Source organism: Ambystoma mexicanum, chromosome 1q (genome assembly GCF_040938575.1).
Source record: "Ambystoma mexicanum isolate Mex_15411 chromosome 1q, UKY_AmexF1_1, whole genome shotgun sequence".
Taxonomy (NCBI): Eukaryota; Metazoa; Chordata; class Amphibia; order Caudata; family Ambystomatidae; genus Ambystoma; species Ambystoma mexicanum.
The window spans coordinates 103092561-103112426 of NC_090922.1; the positions used below are offsets into that span (position 1 = coordinate 103092561).

At 46.0% G+C, this 19866-nt stretch overlaps 1 protein-coding gene across 5 annotated transcripts in view; it reads left to right on the plus strand.

The window, feature by feature from the left end:
* PIEZO1 (piezo type mechanosensitive ion channel component 1 (Er blood group)) overlaps nucleotides 1-19866 on the plus strand; it is a 960480-nt gene that overhangs the window by 907221 nt on the left and 33393 nt on the right. For all 5 annotated transcript variants that reach the window (XM_069635852.1, XM_069635881.1, XM_069635891.1 and 2 more), the window contains 2 exons: nucleotides 5868-6056; nucleotides 6164-6256. In XM_069635852.1, coding sequence (XP_069491953.1) covers nucleotides 5868-6056; nucleotides 6164-6256 — 282 coding nt within the window. The remainder of the gene's footprint in view (nucleotides 1-5867; nucleotides 6057-6163; nucleotides 6257-19866) is intronic.

The window sequence follows — 19866 nt, forward strand, 5'->3', positions numbered from 1 at the left end:
CGTGTACGCGAGCGTGGGAAAAGACTTCTACTTGATTTCTTCAGCGCATGTAGTGCGTGTGTTCCTCAGCGTGTGTTTTTCTCCGGCGCATATTTTCTTCAGCGCGTGTAAATCTTTGCACGTGTGGACAAGTTTGCAAGTTCTTAAAGAGACTATGTACTTTATTAAGAAAGAAGAACTGCCCATCATAACTGGAACATTATACAGTTTTAAAAGGCATGAGTCCAGGTTCTTAAGGTTGCATTACTTGAAAGGAGTTGCTGTTATTTTCAAGATTTTCAAAGCAAAAAAGAAGGTAGAAAATTTTTATCAGCAATTGCTCCTATCTTCTCTAAGATCCTTAAAGAGAAGAACGAGGTATGATTGTTTACATTTTAGTTAAGGATATAGAGTTTTCAAAATCAAAAGGTAGTTGAGTAATTTGAGGATTTTGTGTGTTCTTATGCATTCACTGCAGGTTCTGCATCAGCTAGTCTAGACGTCGCCAGCCTGGTGTTTCTTATGTTATCCACTTCCCCCTTTCCCTTTTGGGGTGTAGTTTACAGAGCCGAGGATAAACTGGTTCTGAGGATTACATTTCAGGGGGATTGTCGGGGGTTCAGCAGCTTCCGCGGACACAGGATATCTCTCAGCCTGACAATGTGTAGGGATGGCAGCACCAAAAGAAACCGTGTTCAACGTAACGTTCTGAGCTTCTTCCAGCTCAGGCTTGGTTCAGCTTCCCTTTCCCCAAGTTCAAATAGTTCCGCAATGAAAAAACGACTCTGGGTTTCCTTCCCTAAGTATAACACAGTCTCAGGGTTCCCTTCCCCAAGTACAACACAGTTCGACATGGCTCAAGTCTCTAGGGTTCCATCAATATTGTGAGCTTCACTTTACACTCCTTTTGATTCGTATGAAACAGATGCTTTAGCACTTGTATCACACAGTCTTTGTCTTTAGGCTTTTCTTGGCTTTTTCTCAAGTTGGGCTTACCTAGTCTAGGCGCAGGTGTCGGACCACATGGTCCACCCATTACAGGTCACACAACCAATAATCCTTGACACTTTTTGATGCTCTTAGTTCTTCTTGTTTAACACTGGTTTTCCTCCTAGCACCAGTGCTAGCACTAAACATCTTATGTGGTTTCTCGCTGGCAGCTTTGGGGCTTAATCAACATTTGTATAATGGCAGTGTTTTGGCTTTGCCACAATTTGCATTCACCTTGTTCGGTGGTGTATGTCGTCTTCCACCACCTTGTAATCACCTTACCCCTCTGAGTTCAACAACTTGTCTTTTACACTTGCTTTCCATTCAGTTCATAAATATTCATGACAGCTTTCATTTTGTTTCTCAATGCTTTTAGCAAATTTCACTCCTTTCAACATAGCATGTTATTCATTCTTCACTTGTGCTATAGTTTCACATGATTTCCATATCTTCTCTTTAGTTTGGTATTCAATATTTGCCATTGTATTTCCCCAAATACCTGGCACATTTTTCATGATTAATTATTCCTTCATTGTAGTCCCCAAACGCTTGGTAACTTATTCATGATTCCTTATTTCTTCATTGCAGTTTCAAACCCCCTTATTATGACCTTTTTATGAGACATTAAATGTCTTGCATGCGCCCTAGAGCACCCCGGTCCGAGTAGCTTCTTCTTTCTTTCTTTCTTTGCTTCGCAAGGCATCTCGTGGTGCTGTACGTTCTGCCCTCTACTTCCGGATAGTCATCGGGAGCCCAGCGAGCAGCAATCACTTTTGGAAAACTTTTCCGCGGCAGTCCGAAGTTCTCAGTGTGCCTCAGCTCAAACTGGGAACACGTAACACAGTCAATTGCTGGGGTTTTGGTCCTCCGGTATGCGGCACCTCTCTCCTCCCATGGGAACACACTGCATCCTCTCTGCCGCTCCTGTTCCAGCCTGCTCCTCGCCACACTCCTGCCACCTCTCCAGGCCGGTTCTCCCTGCTCTGCTGCCTGGGCCTTCTTTTAAGCATCTGTAGCCTCCCAATAGGTTGCAGGTGCGAGTAGTTTGCCTGACCCTCATTACACTAATTAACTGGTCATGCCTGATGCTTAATAGGCATCTTTCTCGTCTCAGTACTACAGTGGTGAAACTGACTAGAAGTGGGCATTATCCCTAGTCGCCTCTTCCTCGCCCCAGTCTTAAAGGGATAGACTTTAGGGGAGCGGGGGGGGGGGGGTGGGGGCGGGGGAGGAGGGGGGGGCGGGGGGGGTGTGTGTGTGTGTGTGTGTGTGTGTGTGTGTGTGTGTGTGTGTCTAGCAATACTGTATCTGAACATCAGACTTAAAGCAAGTAGGCTCACACTCGAAAGATCTATTGCTAAAAAGCATATTGCTTTTACCTTTTATTTGTTTATTGGATTTAACTTTCCACCTATTCATTTCAATGTTGATACTCTGGGTCACTAGGTAAGAGCTTTTTTATTTCTAACACAATTGTTGAGGAAAGGACATGGTTCTAATGGAGGCTTCTCATCTCGGGGTGAGAAGTACCCTTTGGCCAGGAAAGGACAAACAGCCTCTCGTGGCCCTCCAGAGAAGGCAAAGTAAAACGGGTGCAAAAAATATGGAAAAGACTATGTATACGGGTCACCTGTGGGTGATGTTATAGGTACTGGCCTTGGGACCATACATCAGGGACTGCTACTCGGTTCCTCGCTTACCTTCATTTGTTCCTTTTCTCTTGTATTTAAGGTGGCATGAATCACTAAGCGGGGAGTCTAGCTATGCCACTATATTATATTTTAAAACACATTTGTTCAATCACTAAGTTACAAGCCACCCTTGTTTGCAAAGTTCCCCCAGTCACCCCTCTGGGAGCCTGACAGTCTATCTTTTGGGTGGCTCTCCAAATGTACCATGTTAATCTAGAGACAGGAGAGGCCAACAGCTCTCCTTAAGGCGGGAGCCCCCTGTCAATGATTGTCAAAGATTCATCCTTTTGCTGTTTCTTCAACCACCTTCAGCCTCTATAACTCTGTTAGCTCCCTCGACCCTCTTAAATAATACCCTTAATTTCTATGATCCTATCCTGGACTGGGCAAAAAAAAAGAGGTGATGGTTGGAAGGTTTCAAATTAATCTTAAACTCTGGCATTCCCTCCAGGCCATCGTTCTTCACCTGCCAAGCCATTACAGAAAGGGCAAATACCATATGCAAATCAGGCTTGGTCCCACCCCAAAAGGGCCAGTCCAGCCCAAACTGCTTGGTCACATCCCTTCTGCACAAGACCACCAGCATTCCCAAACATGTTTCGGCCTTGTTGGGCCTCATCAATGAGGAGAAGCTTGGGTCTCTAGGCCACCACACCCAGCTTCTGCAACATTCTAGTCTACATGGCCACTTTCCTTTCCAAAGGGGCCACCACTCTCCATGATGTTACCAGGGGAACAAGGTTGTCAATCCTTCTTGGAGCAAAAAGTACATGGGGAACACAACGCGGTATATGCCTGTAAGCGGTCATGACAATCATTTCCATGTCACAGACTCCTGCAGGGTATTACATGCTTTAAAATGTGTAGATGATGCATAACATACTTGTTAACGCCCAAAAGGGGAGGTGCAGTGATCAGTGCAGGAGAAGAGTCAACACAAATAGGAATCAATGCAGGATGAGGATAAACTTCTTTAGCAATCATTGAAGTAGAAGTGTAAATGCAAAGTAATCGAAGCCGAAGACTTGAATATATGTAACCATCAGTGCAGGAGGAGAGTAAACAGAAAGTGATCTGAAGAGAGGCAGATGAACGTGCCCATCATTGCATCTGCCTTTCCCCTGTTTCGAGGGTACAGACATGAACGGTGTACTTCACTTGTGGCATCTACCCACTCACCATCATTGTTTTGCCGATGTGAGAGACGTTACTCTCTGAGGCAACCCTACAGCCCCTACCGAGATGAAGTCACTGAGGAAATAAACCTGCAGGCGACGGCGCAACTGGAGGAGCTGTAATCATGAAGGAAACAAATGACATCATGGCTGCGGCCACCACATGCAGGTGCATTAGACAAGTAGCACATACGCATCCAAACACAAAGATACACGCATACTAGGTCAAATTAAACTTAGACATGAAGAAGTTGCATGCATCCATTAGGTTACAAAACATAGAAGTTATTTTCTATGCTGAAACATAAGACGTACGAGAATTCACATAAAGCTTGCTTAATGCAGAACGCGACTAAAATGAGTGGCCATTTAACCCAAGATGGAGGATGCAGCCACACTTGTGTTAATGTGAAACATTGAGAAGCCTCTACACTGCAGGGAGACCCTGCCTTGTTGAGCCAGTAGATGATTCAAACCTGAACAGTTAGCAAGTGCACAGTTTGCCAAGCAGGTTTGGACCAGTATTCGAAAAGAACAGATGGTACACTGATCCCAGGCATGTAACACAATCTTCACAGGAGAAGCAAAGAAACAAAGGTTGCAGGAAAGTCATGTTCCCACTGACTTGGACCTGACATTGAGAGGAAAGTAGCTTGAACAAGTTTCTAGAGGCGAGGGAGGTAATGACACTTACAATAAAAAGGGACAAAATCCTCAAAAATTACTGAGCAGAATAATTTGAAATGCGGTCCCTACACACGTGATTTGCAGCTGGCAAAGAATGCCTATTCATTAGAGCCAGACATGGGTAGACCGAGACCTTTGTTCCCATCCATCTGGTTGGGAAGAAAGATACAATACAGTATAAAGTTGAAAGCTAAATGTCCTGACTTGAGGCCTAGGGAATCTGAGAACGGTAACCTTATTGGGACAAACGGCACCCTTGCACCATTCTCGTCACCTTCAGTTATTGCTCATGGGCTTGTAAACATCCAGGACGCCAAGGCTGAGAAAGCCCCTTGTGAGCAATCCCTATTCACCTTTGATGCATTCACCACTCACAAAGCACCCAGGTGACATGTTCCCCTATGTATTTCTTTGTAGGTGGTCTCCGGCGGTGCTACCAGATACGACCTGGCCAATTGGAACACTAGCCCCCTGTAGAATCCATATTTAGCCACACTACTCACCCAATCCCATCCCACCTTAGGTTTGTGCAATGTATCATTTGTTTGTGACATCATATTTGCTTTAAACCCAGTGGCAAGCTTGTACCAAGCCGAGAGGGGTTTGGAAATCACTGCAATATCCATCACTGTCCCCGTTTTATCTGATATTTGTTAAATTAAACAGCACATAATGGACTCTTCCGTTTTTTGGGGTGTGGGATTCCCCCTGGCCCGTCCACAGCATGACCATAGGTATAGTGGGATTCCTCCCCATTGTGACAGATCAAAGTCAGAGACTTGAATATATGTAGCCATCAGTGCAGGTGGAGAGTAAACGTATACGGAATTGTAAGCAAGAGAAGAAAAGGATTTGATGTAATACCATAGTGGCATTGAGGCAGAGAGGTAGAGGTAAAGGAGAAGACAACTTCTATGTTATTTATTTAGCACATCACCTTTCTTTCATTTCAGAGCACCTGGTTGTGCAGCATGCTGAAAGGCAGAATAGGTTGGGGTAGTTGGAATCCAATCCCCATCCAACATTCCTTAAACATTGCCATGTACACCGGGAACTTCTCCCAAGCCTGAACAGTTCACTTTTCAGGAGTCCTTTGAGTGCTGGGGATTGCATTCCATGGTCTTACATCCTGAACACCCAACATCTTGCTTGCATTTTTCTTTCGTTAGTTGGGTCTTCGATTGATTAGATGACAATTTGCCAACCTGAGGTTCCTGGGGGGGATCCAGGTTCTGTACTAACATGGTCATTCTGTAAAATTAAAATGGTGACACACTTGACTGGGCCCACTTCCCCTTCCACACAACACTAACTCATGGAAGTGTTGTTCTCTTTCTGATTTTAGAAGTATCCCCAACCCAAAGGCCAGAAGAAGAAGAAGATTGTCAAGTATGGCATGGGCGGTCTGATCATCCTTTTCCTCATCTGTATTATTTGGTTCCCACTGCTCTTCATGTCCTTGGTGCGCTCCGTTGTGGGAGTGGTGAACCACCCCATCGATGTCACGGTCACCCTCAAACTGGGGGGCTATGAGGTAAGCAGAACTTGTCTATGAGGCTTGAAAGCATGGTTTTCTGTTGAATGAATGGACACTTGCTTCATAGCCAGCCTTAACACGGACACTCTTTCCCTGACCTGCAGCCCCTGTTCACCATGAGCGCCCAGCAGCAGTCCATACAGCCTTTTACAGCCCAGGAGTATGAAGCTCTCACTTACCAATTCGAACGGCAGCCTGTAAGTAATTGTAGAGTCTCTTTAATCACCCTCTCTTTGATGGCGCTTTGTCAGAAGGTGTGTACAGCATGCAAGTAATGTTCAGAAATGGGAAAGTCTATTAAGTTTCAACGCCCGTATTAGCTCTGTCCACCTTTCCTGCTCCTGTTGTACATTTATCTATTCCCCTCTATTTTTCAGGGCTCCCTTATTTTTTTATGCTCACTGGTGTCTTACCTTTCGCTACCCCATACATATTTCTTTCCTTTTGCTTCTTTGCTTGGTCCTTCACTTCCTTTCACTGCCACTCTGTGCCCTCTATCTTTCCTCTTGTTCTTTGCTGCCCGTTCATTACTCTCATTACTCCCTTCCATCCCTCCGTGCAACACTCCAGCTCCGTTCATACTGGTTATGACTCTGGTCATATAGTGAGTGGGGTCCTCAAAGAGCTAAAGAAAAATTCTAGGATTAGATGGGGTTTATTTAACTCACAAAGGTTCTGCCCTCGATCAAGTAAATAACAAAAGGTTCCAGGACAGTCTCTGTCCAACAGTTCCAAAGCTGTGAGAGTTTCCTTGCAAAGTTCACAAGGTTTTGAGTTTCTGGTAAACGGAACAGTCTTGACAATGTTATCTATCATCTGTCATCTGTCGGTGAGACACATGCAGAAAGTGTTCAAAATTGTTCAATATTTTCTGTTAAAACATGATGAAAGGCTCATGAGCTAAGACTAGCATTGTTCTCGGGCTGGTGAGCTATTACAAACTCAAATGTGTGTTCCCTCTAATGAGGATGGGGCAGAGTTAAGTGTAGCACTGGATTCTACAAATAGCACTGCTCTGCAGCTGGCCCCCACCAGCACTCACTACATAAGCCGACAAGTCACTGGAATCAAGCTCAAATGTCTAAGCCTGTGTTAGGCAAGAATTGATGTAGTAACCATGTGGGAGACTACGCAACCCTTGTCCTCTTGGTATTAGGTAACCCATCTATTGGTATCGGTCTGTACTACACAAGTTGGTAGCATGACCGAGCAGCCAGACTTATGTCAAGAGGGGTAAATGTGAGCGGTAGCATCGAAATTCACCAGCACAAGTATCCAAATAACACTTACAAGCAAGGTTTTCTAGTAAAATAATTATTTATTTAACAGTTAGTTTTAAATAAGCATTCTTTAAAAAGGGCAATGTGCAACAATAAAAATACACTTCAAAATACTTTCTCAGAATCGAGCCAAAGCAAGTAGATACTCTTTGGAGATGCTTCATACACACTTCCTACACCCTGAGGTGACTTCACTAACTAGGACAGTAATGGCATTTATATATCACTTTTGCACTTTGTACATTCTGAAGTTGGTAGAAAGGAAAGGTTAAAGGAAGGAAAAAGGTTAAACAGGTTCTCAGAGCATGTGAGGACTTTAAATCTTCCAATGAAGTCTAGATAAAAACCTTTCCCAGCAATATTAGTTTAAAACCAATGCACCACCTATGAGGGACATTAAGAATCAAATTCAATGGAATAGAAGAGTCTGCAGGGAGCCCGGACAGCCAAAGTCAATTGGAGTAAAATCTATAGAGCTAAGGCACTTCTTAGATAGTAAAAGTCTTGCACAAAGTTAGTTTGTTGAAGAAAAATCACTGTAGGGTCACAAGCTGTTACATTTGTGAAAGTAAGAGCTACAATCAACTCTAGAAAATGCAACTACTGCAAGTCTCAACTGAGAAGAGCAAGCTATAGACTATGAGGTAAGTACCCCAAAGTCAGAATAGTAGCTTTGTTTAGAAGAAGAAGATCCAGCTGCCTTCTGTCTGGTTGCAGTGATGCAGATCCTGTGTTCCTGGGCCTCAGTCGTGGGAAAAAGCGGGAGGACGTCTGGAGGACTCCTCCACAGCAATTCAAAGGTCAGCAGCAGCTACGGGCGTTCTTCGGATCAGCGGCACTTTGTGATGTCATCGCACGGTAATCGGCACCACCGCAGATCTTGGACACTGGTTGGGCTTCCTTCACTCCAGCACTCTAGTGAGGTGACTCGAACTTGGGTCATCCTGCTTCTGGAGGGTCCTCGGGAGACTCCTGGAGCTTTTGGCTGGTTTACAGAAGTTGCACTCAGCTACGGAATTCTCGACCACTCGCACTCAGTTCCTGCAGCAGCAAAGAAGTACGGCCAGTTGGGGAAGGTCTGCCAGTCAAGTTTGTCTCTGGGTTAGTTGGTCCCACTAACCCAAGGGAAAAAGTCATCCTCCCCAGAGCTTCTCTTGTCCAGCAGAAAAAGGAGTTTCAGCACAGCAGCAGGGCTTTACTGGGCAGTTCAACGGTCCAGGAGGATGCAGCAAGCTGCATTCAGTTTCTTTGTTGGCTTGTTCTTTACAGTGGTCGACTCTGTCTTCAGTCCAAGAAGCCTCACCTTTTAAGCAGGTTTCTCTCATTGATGCACAGCCTAGCTGTCACTCACAGAGTAGGGTGGCTGTCCTGCACCTTCCTCACTTCCTGCCCTTCCAGACACACTGGAGCCAAATGCAAAAGGAACAAAGGGCTCAGACCTGCTTTGACATGCAGAGTAAACCCCAAGAAAGACCTCACAAACCAGAAATGGCAAAAAAAGAAGACCAGAGCCATTTTTGACACGGTGGTCACCCATGGTTGCTATTCTGCAGCTGAGGATTCAGCCTGCGGTAGAAAAGCACAATGGTAGGAAAATTAAACCACTGCCACCAGCCATTTAAAGTAGTGAGGGTAACAAACAATTTTATATGAGTAAGTAGGAAATGGGGCTACTAAGTAACCCCCCCAGCACTCCACATAAGATGCGATGTGCTTGACCTACAAAGTGAAAAGGTAAGTAAATTCAAACTTTACTATTCTTGGGAACTGTAGTTCACCCAAGAAAAGGTATTTAAACCTTATAAGAAAGGATTTCTCTGTGACACTGCACTGAAGGTGATGTGTGTCATCATACAAAAAGTAGATGCCTATGGAGTTTGACAGACTCCAAAAACAAAGGAAACAGATAATCCAAATCAGATCAAAACTCACGAGAGAGTGAGAAAACAGGCTCAATCTCTCCAGGGTTAAACTCAAAAAGTCCTAAAGTCCAGCAAAAGAGCTGGGGGGTCTCTAAGGTTGAAGGAAATTCGCACAGCCATGAGAATTCTCCCTAACCGCCTGTGCAACTCAATGCCTTTCAGTGGTACAACACTTCTGCTGTGAAGCTGATGGGCCCTTTAAAAGGTAAAGATTCTGACAGACACCTTTAAGGGGTCAGAAATGTGAGGCAGGCAACTTCGTGATGGTTTTTCAAAAGATGGCATTTTATTAACTCAAAGGTTGGATAAACGCCTCACTATCCCTACTCAGACAAGGATTTCCCTGCCGCAAATAAACTAAAGGAAACACTAACAAAAGGATTCTGTCCCTCACACTTGTACATACACAACTTAACAAGGCAATATATGGCAGTTCAACCGTAATCAAAGCGATATTTCTATTCGTATCACAAGCAATATTTTCTCCTTCCAATCTGGGTGAATTTCCCTTCGCCCAGATTTAAGCAGGTTTCTGTTCAAACATTTCAAACAAATGTTCAGGGAATCCTGTCTATTAACAAGGTTCCAGTGTAGTCTATTTGTTCCACTTCGATTGTAAAAGTTCCAAAATTGTATTCAAACAAAAGTTCACAAGTGCTCAACAAAGTTTTCTCCTTCTCTTTGTGGGAAGGACCTTTAGCCAACATCTTCTCATCAGTCTAAATAATTTCTTGCTTCATTGGTTTCACCAAGAAACAAAAGTATTTGTTATATGAAACCAGCCTTAGTACACAAAACCACCTGGCTGACAATGTTAAACACTTCTGAAACAGTTCACACAACTCTTTTATTTCAATGTTCTCAACGTGTCAGGGTGCTTCTGCTTTATTTCACCAAAACAATTTAGTGATTCTTCCACTGCTTCAATATTGTTAACTACACCACAATACTTCAGTGTCTTCCACCTGGCCCACTCCCCTGCCAGGCTTATTACAACAACGTTCTCTGACCTGGTGTACTCTACTACCAGCACGGATCAAAGTACTACTTGTAGGCACTTCAATGGTAAAAGTTAAATAAGTTAGCATTGTCTTGTGCTTCACAATTAAAGTATATGAAATGTTTTAAGGAAAACAAGAACCACACTGGTGCTGTTCATTACACCTGTGTATCTACCACGCTCTGCAGGTTCGGCTCCTCTCACTCTGAATATTTTCTTTCAGAAGGGCAGCCAGCCTGCTATTCTTGTTTCTCCCCTTTTCCGTCAACCAACTGCTGATATTAATTCTGCTCCACTTTCACAATTCTTTGGCTTTGGCAATATGGGTTTAAACCATGCTCCTTTGAGACCACTTTTCTAGAGGGGGGACGGGTCTTTATCATTGCTCAATATCTTAACCACCGTCTTTTGGTTTGGGCAATTCTGGTTCTTTTGTAATTGCGTAAGTGTATTTCTCTTTTGGCTTGGGCAATGGTGGTTTCCCTTTTCTTCAAAGTTTATTCATCTCTTTTGTTGTTGACTTTTATTAGGTCGCACAGTGTCGCTTGTGCGACATTCAACTATTGCCCTCTCTGATTGTTGGCTCTCGCTCTGCCCCACAATGTCACAATCACACTTCTCTGGTATGATTATCCAGTTCTTATTTCGCCCTCTGCGCCTTCTTAAATCAACCTGATTCACATTAGAAGTATACATCTGCTTTGTGTTAGTTTGATATTCAAAGGGTAACTTCTTCCGCTTTAATGCTACTTTGTTAATCTCAATTGTGAGATTCAATTACCTGGACTTAGCAAGTGGGCGGTTACAGAGCGCTCCTGGGTCACAATATAACCGTGAAATCACTGGGTCTGGCATGCATGTCCATTTGCCTCGCTGCCTCTGGGTCTTCTGCTATGGTTTCATTGCGCGGTCCGACAGTCTTCTCAGCACAGCTTCCCGCGTTAGGCGTCTGTCCGTTTTAGAGCTCTCCCGGCTCCCACAGCAACGTGGAACTCCTCCGACTTCTGAGCTTGTCTGTCAGTAGGAAATACTGCAAAATGGTATGACTCCCGCTGTGCGACCTCTACAGTTGCAACCCCTTACCTCTGATACCGGCAACACAATTACACACTGCTGAGGTCCCATTGTCTCAGTTCAAGTTTGCTTTCGGCTTTTGCTGCTGCGTGGAGAATCCAAAACTGCTCCACCTGCTACTACTGCTGCATCTCCTTGTCTAATGGCCTGCACCTTAGGGGGGGTTTTATGCCTCCCAATCCTCCTCAGGTGTGGATCATTCCTCCTGATTAACTGCAATCTGCAGCTGTGGGCCTCTACAGTCCTCTTCCTCGTCCCAGTACTATTTATTTATTCATTGCATTTATAAAGCACGCTGACAGCCCCCGGGCATCGAGGCGCTGTTAAAAGAAGATTACTTAGTTCCATGGAGCAAACATGTGTTAAATAAAGATGACTTAGTTACAGGAGGCGTACCAGTGTTATATGCGAGACATTACTAGACATTTGTTGTACAGAAGACTAGGCGCAGGCAGGTTCAAACAAACAGCAAGTTTTTGATTGCTTTGCGGAAGGCTATGTGGGATGATACTCCTCTAAAGTGAGGTGGCAAGGAGTTCCACTGAGTAGCGGCGATGAATGGGAATCTGGATCCACCCGCCCTTGCTCGCATAACCATGGGCACTGTGAGTACATTGGTGTAGGGGGTTCTGGTTGGTCTAGCTGAGGATGATCTGGGAATTCTTTGTGTTGGGTTTTAGGGGTGGGGGGGTGGCGTGGTTATGTGTAAGGGGCAGGGTTCTAAAGATGACACGTTCTTTGATGGCAAGCCAGTGGGCTTGCTTCCTGGCAGCTGATATGTGGTCCCTTCTGGGGATGCCGATGATGGCCCAGAGTGCATTGTTTTGGACGGTTTGGAGTTTTTTTATCTTTTTTGCAGAGGTGCCAACAAAGAGGACATTGCAGTAGTCAAGTCGCGTGCCAATTATGGCTCTGGCTATGGTGAGGCAGTTTTGCTTGGTCAAGAATGGTCTACTCTGGGGAATTATGGGACTTGAAGCTCCCAGAATCAAATTTGGTTTTAGTTAAATTTTCTACTTTACAATATGCCATCAAAAGATTGGGGTCTTGGGGAAAATTATACAAGGGGCTTTCCACTCTGCTTGACCTGGTTCCTCCCCCATGTGATCCTCCTGCAGAACACCACCCCCAGGGTCAGGATCAGAAAGTGTCTGCTTTTCCCTGCTAATGCAACAATAGCATCACTTTTCATTTTCGCCCAAAGGGCTTGAGTGCTTCCACGTGGCCTGATGGTTTCTGTAATAAGCCCATCTGGTGCATAGTGGGCAGGGAGAAGGCTCGGTGTTCTTGCCCACTTTCTTATCTAGTGAGGCAGACAGGGCAATACTTGGTAGTCAATTGGATGAAGTGTCTTCCAGGGTTCCAATGCCTCTCGATCACCAGTTTTTCCTGGGATGACCCAGACTATCCTCTTTAATGTGATGAGTGAACATTAAAACACATATCAATCAGTCTATTTCTCCATCTTGGGTGCTAACGACTGGTTGCCAAAGGTAGTAGCCAACCCCTGTAGACCCCAGTGAATGGCTAGCCTACAACCTCTCCAAAAAGCGAGTGGAACCCTGGACTCATCTGTGGGAAAAAGAAATTGAACGAAATGCCAAACTCAGACTTCAACCTCCACTCTCTTCTGGAGACCTATAGGAAACACAATAAGATTTAAAAGTCAGTACTGTTTTGCTATTCTACCCTATCTAGTTTCTCCGGATATGCTGCCTCCCCTGGACATCTCTGTACTAGGTCACCTCTCCTGAGAGATAAGAGGTGGTAAAAAAATACTTTTAATATGGAGGTGTTGTCTTTAAATTTTAACTTGGTCTGATGCTGCCTTCAACTGCTCTCATCATTCTCTGCTGCTGTTGTTCAGAGAAGAGCGCTCCCATGGGGAAGTTCTTCTAGCCTCAAAACCTGCTACTATTGCTTGAACAGTTAATCTAGACTCTGTTGAGCCTTTCCAACAATGTACAATTGCCTCGTCCATTTACTTGCACAAGTCCTGTGAACACGACAGAATTGTTTATCTTTAGCTACTGGCTTCTCTACTGGAGGCTGAGGATAGTTTTATTCCCAGGGCAGTCTCGCAGCTTAATGGAGAATCCTTGCACGCGCAGTAAAGAAATATGCAAGTGCTTGCAGCAGCACTGATCACACTGAATCCTGAGAGGAGGCCTCATGCAAGCAGAAATGTTACTAAGGTAACAAGCAGCGGTACGTTGCTCTTGCTCGCTGGCCTATACTTGCACTTCCTCGTTGGTTTCAATTTATTTCCCAACGGCAAGCTCACTGGAACAAAATACTCTTCCTGAATGGCTCTAACTCGCACTGAAGAAGCTTTCCCTTCACAGTTAATTCAAACTATTACTTATTGATTAAATCTCCCACCATATTTTCAGAATGTGTTACCTATAATCACTGTTACCAGCAAGCCATTCTTCCCAGTGTTTAGGGTCATTGGCTGGCTGGGTCACCACCCTCGTGGGTCAGAGCTTTAGCCCTCTACAGACTTTTGGTTCTTCCTTCTGGTCTCTGGCATCTGCCACGGTCTGAGATATGGCCATCAGTAGGCTTAATTATCTTTGTTCTACTTTACTTCTGGTCTAAACCCTCATCAAGCTTTCTGCTTTCCTGTTCCCTTTATTCTGATTTCTGCCAGTGTCTGAGACCTGTAAGCCCTCAGCAGGCTTAGAGGTCTATCCTTAAGCCTCTAACTTACCCCCACATGCCTCCGCCTCCGTACTGCTTGGCCACTCTCCAGTCTCTCTCTCTCTGCTTAGAGTATAGGATTGGCTAGGTATTTACCATAAGATGTTATCGGGTATATTAGATTTTCCTTGAGATTTGCCCAATTGGTATTTATTATTTTTCTGGTGAATATCATTTGCATTAATTATTCCTTTCCCTATGACGGGAGAGGGTTTAAAAACCCAGGCCACCCTTTTGAGGTCAGGTGGAAGTGATGTCAGGGTAGAGTGGTTCTGTGGGGCACTTACCGGCTTGAGTGATGGCTCTTCCAGTGGACTTGGACTTTTCCGGCGAGGTGACTGTTCATACCTTGTTGTAACGATCAAACCAGAATTCACCGGCAATGTGCAGGATGGAAGTATCTCACCGGTGGGTGAGCCTGTGAATTTCTCTGCTCCGAATCCTGTTTTTTTCCCCAGTCCCAGCCACAATATGAAGGGGTGTTCACCCTGATGGTAGGGAGTGAGAGCAGGGGCAGGATATGGCACTGGATACCTCCCCGAACATACTCATCCGGCCGCCTGAAGGGTTTACACAATGTGCAGCGTTCCCTTAGTCCCTGCAGGAGGAGCATGATGTCATGTATAGTGTTATGCCTTATTAGATTCATGAGGAGGTTGGTAGTATTGGGGCCTCTGGCATCTCTCTACTTTCCTGGGTTTTTTAATAATGCTAGTTTGACCAATATGCTTCTTTTCACACTGCATGTGTGTTTGGGAGCTGTTAAGGGACCCTCCATATACCTCCTACGGGCAGAACATCCCCAAGCATGCGGGCATCCCTGTCCCTTTTACTCCCACGGGGGTGGGGGTGGTCCTCTAATGTGACTTTGCTGCAAGTGCTACTGCACCAAGCGAAATCTGCAAAGTCGCTCCTTTGCATTCTGAACATAGTTGTATGCATTACCCATTCCCACAGGACATGCAGAAGGGCCTTAAAATCATCCTTTTTGCGCTTAGTGCGTGTCACCTGTGCTTGCATTCCAATGATAGAGTAATGATTTTCAAGCAGGGCTTGAAAATCTAACCCAAATGGATAGCTCATGGGTTAAGCGTTGGTCCCTCACATGGAGCTTGCCCTCACTTCATATTTATGAACCCCAGAAGGCAGTGCTGTAAATGGATCTTTTTTTACTATGGATTCCACCAGGTATGAGCAGTACAAGGGCAGGGGTGGATGGGGGTGCAGGAGGGAGGATAACACGGGAGGGTGTGGAGTGCAGGGTGGAGATGGGGCAGATGGGTTGTGGGGGAGAGAGGAGAACACAACTTTCAAACCCTAAAGGATGTACTGCAATATTTCCTGGGAGTGCAATTTTAAGAAGGGATTGCACATGGCTCCTACTCAGACCTTCAAGTGGAATTGTGGTGACATGGCTCGCCCATGATCCTAGCGACCATGGTTGAATGAGATCCGGATCTGGGAGGATCCAGCCTAATGGGAGCATTGCAGAAGGGACAAGTAGTCTTTATCCTTCTGTGGTTGGTACATTCAGCACCATTAAACTGAGTAATAATGACCGCTATATAAAATGCTCATATATTATTATTTTGAGAATGGTAACATTTACCTTCTGTTAGAATGGATTTCTAAACTCTGGCCTGGTGGACAGATGTTTAGGACACCACCCTTGTTAGATGAACAGGGGAACACTTCTGGGAAGATAGCCAGACCAATTCTCGGTAGCTTGGAGAGCAGTCAAGGCTAAATATCAGGAGGAGTGAAGGTGATCAGAGGTCTCAAATGAGCACACACAGTGAAACACCAAGAATTAAAATTAGACAGTAGTATACAAAAATATACTATTTATTATAGACCCAATAACAACAAAAATTAATAATTAATTGCAATAGTAAAACGCCACACAAGCAACACACTATGTAACATATATTTCTGAGGCTTGTGGAATCTGCTTAGATCACATGTTGTGCATAGGCCGACATCTAGTGGAAGCTGCGGAGTATTAGTTTGTTTTTCGAAACTCGAAAATGAGCGTCGATACAGGGCGTGCAAGTAATACTATCCCTAGTGTGACGTCCACTGTACCCCTTATCCCTCACGCGTGTAGGACCCTCAGATTGTGTTTTTCCACCATACTGGTCGGAAGCATTGCGCAGAGTTCCCTGGCTTTCAGCCATTTTGCAAAAAATCAATATTAATTTCCCCGTTCTTTCACTCCCACGTCGAGACATCGAAGATCGACGCCAGTCCGAAGAACAAACAACCGTCGAGAGCTGCATGACGGACTTTGGGCCTCGGAAGGCCGCTGGCCTTGGCCCGGACCTTGGAAGGCCTCTGGCCTCGGCCCCCAAAAGTAGGGAGATTGGGGGGTGGAAACATACTCTACACTCTTATTATTATTTCCTACACACACCAGCCAGCTGCCATAGGTACATATGGATTTTGCCCCAAGTGCAACCGCAAGTATCCTTGGGTTGACAAACACGCCACCTGTAACCTCTGCTTGCCGAGGGATCACCCCGAGGCGAACTGCAGAGCGTGTAGCCTGTTCAAGGTGAAAACACTAAAGGACCGCTCGACCAAACGTTGGGCCCACCACGCCAGGCAACTCGAGGCCATGGAAGCGGAGGGTGCCTTCAGTGATGGCAGCGACGCTGTACTTTTGGACGGCGTGGGCACAGAGGTGTCGAAATACGCCCAAGCGCAAGTCCCCAACCTCGGAAGATTGTCCGGCAGGGCAGTTATGGAGAACACAGCCGGCGACACGAGCGCTACCCACACCACTACTACACATAAACACTCTAAATCCAATCGAGACTCGACACGTGTGTCGAGTTCTCGGAAAGAGGCACAAAGAGAGCGCTCCACGGAATCGGTGTCCTCTGGCCGTTCCAGGTCGAGATCGCCACATGACACAAGGCAACCATCCACAGTTGCCAAGAGTGCCTCGCTTCCCCCAAGTCATGGAGGTACGTTCGTCAGAAGACGAGTCCAACCTCCACCCCCAGGCCGCACACCAGGAGTCGACTCCGGCAGCCCGCACGGCGTCTGCCTCAGTGTCCCAACGTGCACACTCGGTAGAGCGAGAGAGTACCCCCGAATCTCGACGCCAGGCATCGAAAAGCTCAGAGAAGGTGAAAACATCAGGGAAACACTCTTCTTCTCAAGGGGATGGGGTAAACAGCAGAAAAATGTCTTCTTAACCTACTTCTGCACCACAGACACATAGGGAAAAACAGAAGTCTTCAGATAAACAAAAATCCAAGACCCCTGTTTCTGCCCCTAGGTCCAAGACCGTTAAGACTTCTCAGGAAGTCATCATTCCCAGCTCCAAAGAATGGAGCAGTGAAGAAATAGACAGGGTTATGAGGAGAATGTCTTCCCTGGCTGATTTCTACTCTAAAAACCCGGAACATTTCCTCAGCTATACCCCAGAGAATGCTACTCCTTCAGGATCCAGAGACCCTCAGTCCCCTAGTAAAAAACCTCGGTTTGAGACTCCAACTCAGGGCCTGGGTTCAGACCCTTTCTACATACAACCCTACCAACAGTATGGTGAAGATCCTCAACAGTATGATGAGGATACAGATTTAGTAATGTTGGACAACCAAACAGGGGTTGATTATTATGGAGATGACGAGGGCCAAGATGGGGAGGAGGAAGACGTTGCAGTGGTCTATGGGATAGACTCTCCTGTTAGCAAAGAACCTCAGGTTACCAACTCTCCAGTAGATAACCAGCCCCTCCTAAATTAGGTCTTGTCAAAATCTGCAGAGCACTTCCGCATAGACACTCAAAGGGCGCAGGAAGAGAGGGACTTTGCAGAAGAACTAGTAGGAGAAAAAAGACCCATTGCTCAAGCCATCCCAATTCTCAAGTCCATCCAAAGGAGAATTGATCCTTCCCTTCTCACTCCTAATCTCACCAGGGCTGTAAACCCCAGAATCGAGAAATTGTTCAGGGCCGCCCAGTCAGACCCACTTTACATAAGGGGTCAACTGAAGCCCGACTCCTTGGTAATTACAAACACCAGAAAGAGAGCGGGGACACTCATCATCTGAGGCCCCCCTCCCCCAGACAAGGAGAGCAACAGAATTTACGGGTTGGGAAGGAAGGTAGCCTCTACTTCCGCTTACCAAGCAAGGATTACCAACACCACCACTCTGCTGGCAAGTTACAATTGCCACCAGTGTGAGCAGGTAGCTGCCCTCATTGACTCCGCACCGGAACCACTAAAGGGCCAGTTGGCCCAGATCGCGTCGGAGGGAAGAGCCGTGTCCGGTTGCATCCTTAAAACAACCTTTGATGCCGCAGACAATGCTGGCCAGCTCATAGCAGAGAGCGCTGTCATTAAGAGGCATGCGTAGTTAAGACAGTCGGGGTTTAAACCCGAAACACAGGCATCCCTAATTGACATGCCAGTGGAGCCTAATCTTCTGTTTGGCAAAGCGGTTGAGGACGCATTAAAGACTGCCCAAGACGAGTATGACACTCTGAAGTCCCTGGGACAAGTGACAAATAAGCCCCCTAATCAAAGAGGGAATAGTAGTTTTCGTCACCCACATGGCCAAAAGACAGGGTACACCATGGGGTAACACCCAGCAGACTACCCAGAGTTACGGCAGAGGAAACAAAAGGAGCCGTGGTAGAGGCAGCCCCAGCAGAGGCGGTACGCCTCCCGCAAAGCACTGACGTTCCGCTCAGGGTCCCTTCTCACTCATCCCCAGTAGGGGGGGCACATTTCCAACTTCACCCAAGTATGGGAAGGGATCACATCAGACAGATGGGTGCTGTCCACAGTGTCCACAGGATACTGCATCGTACTGCTCGAGCGCCCCCGAAACCACCCTCCAAGACAAAAAATACATTCCTTGGACCACCAAAGATCCTCCTCGAGGAGATCGTCAATCTTCTTGCAAGGACGCGATAGAACTCGTCCCGGGCAACCAGGTAAACAAGGGTATTTATTCAACTTACTTCCTTGTGCCAAAAAAAGATTTGACAATGCGCCCAGTATTAGACTTACGCCCTGCAAACAAGTATGTCAAGCCCCAAAAATTTCGCATGACTACTCTCCAAGAGGTAATCCCCCTCCTAAAAAGGGGGGATTACATGGCAACATTGGACATGAAAGATGCCTATTTTCATATTTAAATGTTCCCAGCGCACAGAAGATTCTTGCGCTTCGAGGTGGACAGTCAACACTACCAGTTCAAGGTGCTGCCCTTCGGTATAGCGTCGGATCCAAGGGTATTCATCAAGGTACTGGCGGTGGCGGTGGCGCACCTACGCAGGGAGGCAATCCCAGTGTACCCTTACCTGGACCACTGGCTCATCACGGGGGAGACTCCAGTAATTTTCAGATCAAACATTCAAAGAACGATCAACCTCCTCTTCCAATTGGGTTTCTCTATCAACGAGAAAAAATCAAGCCTGGTCCCAAGCACCTCCAAATATTTCCTAGGAGCTGTCCTAAACACTCAAGAGGGGCTGGCCTTTCCATCAGAGGAAAGAATTCGGAATCTACTACTGCAAATTCCTATATATCAGCCCGGTCGCCAGATGAGGGTGCACAAAGCACTGCGTTTGCTAGGCATGATGGCGTCATGTATTTACCTGGTACCCGACGCGCGCCTGCGCATGCGACCCATGCAGGAATGGTTGGCAAAACAGGGGTCTCGGGCAAGTGGTCAGTGGGACGATCTAGTGGTCGTTTCGCCAACACTTGTACAAAGTCTTCACTGGTGGATAAGAGAGAACCTGTCAAAGAGGAAACCGTTTTACGATCCGGAGATACAAGATGTACTAACTACAGACGCGTCCCTGTC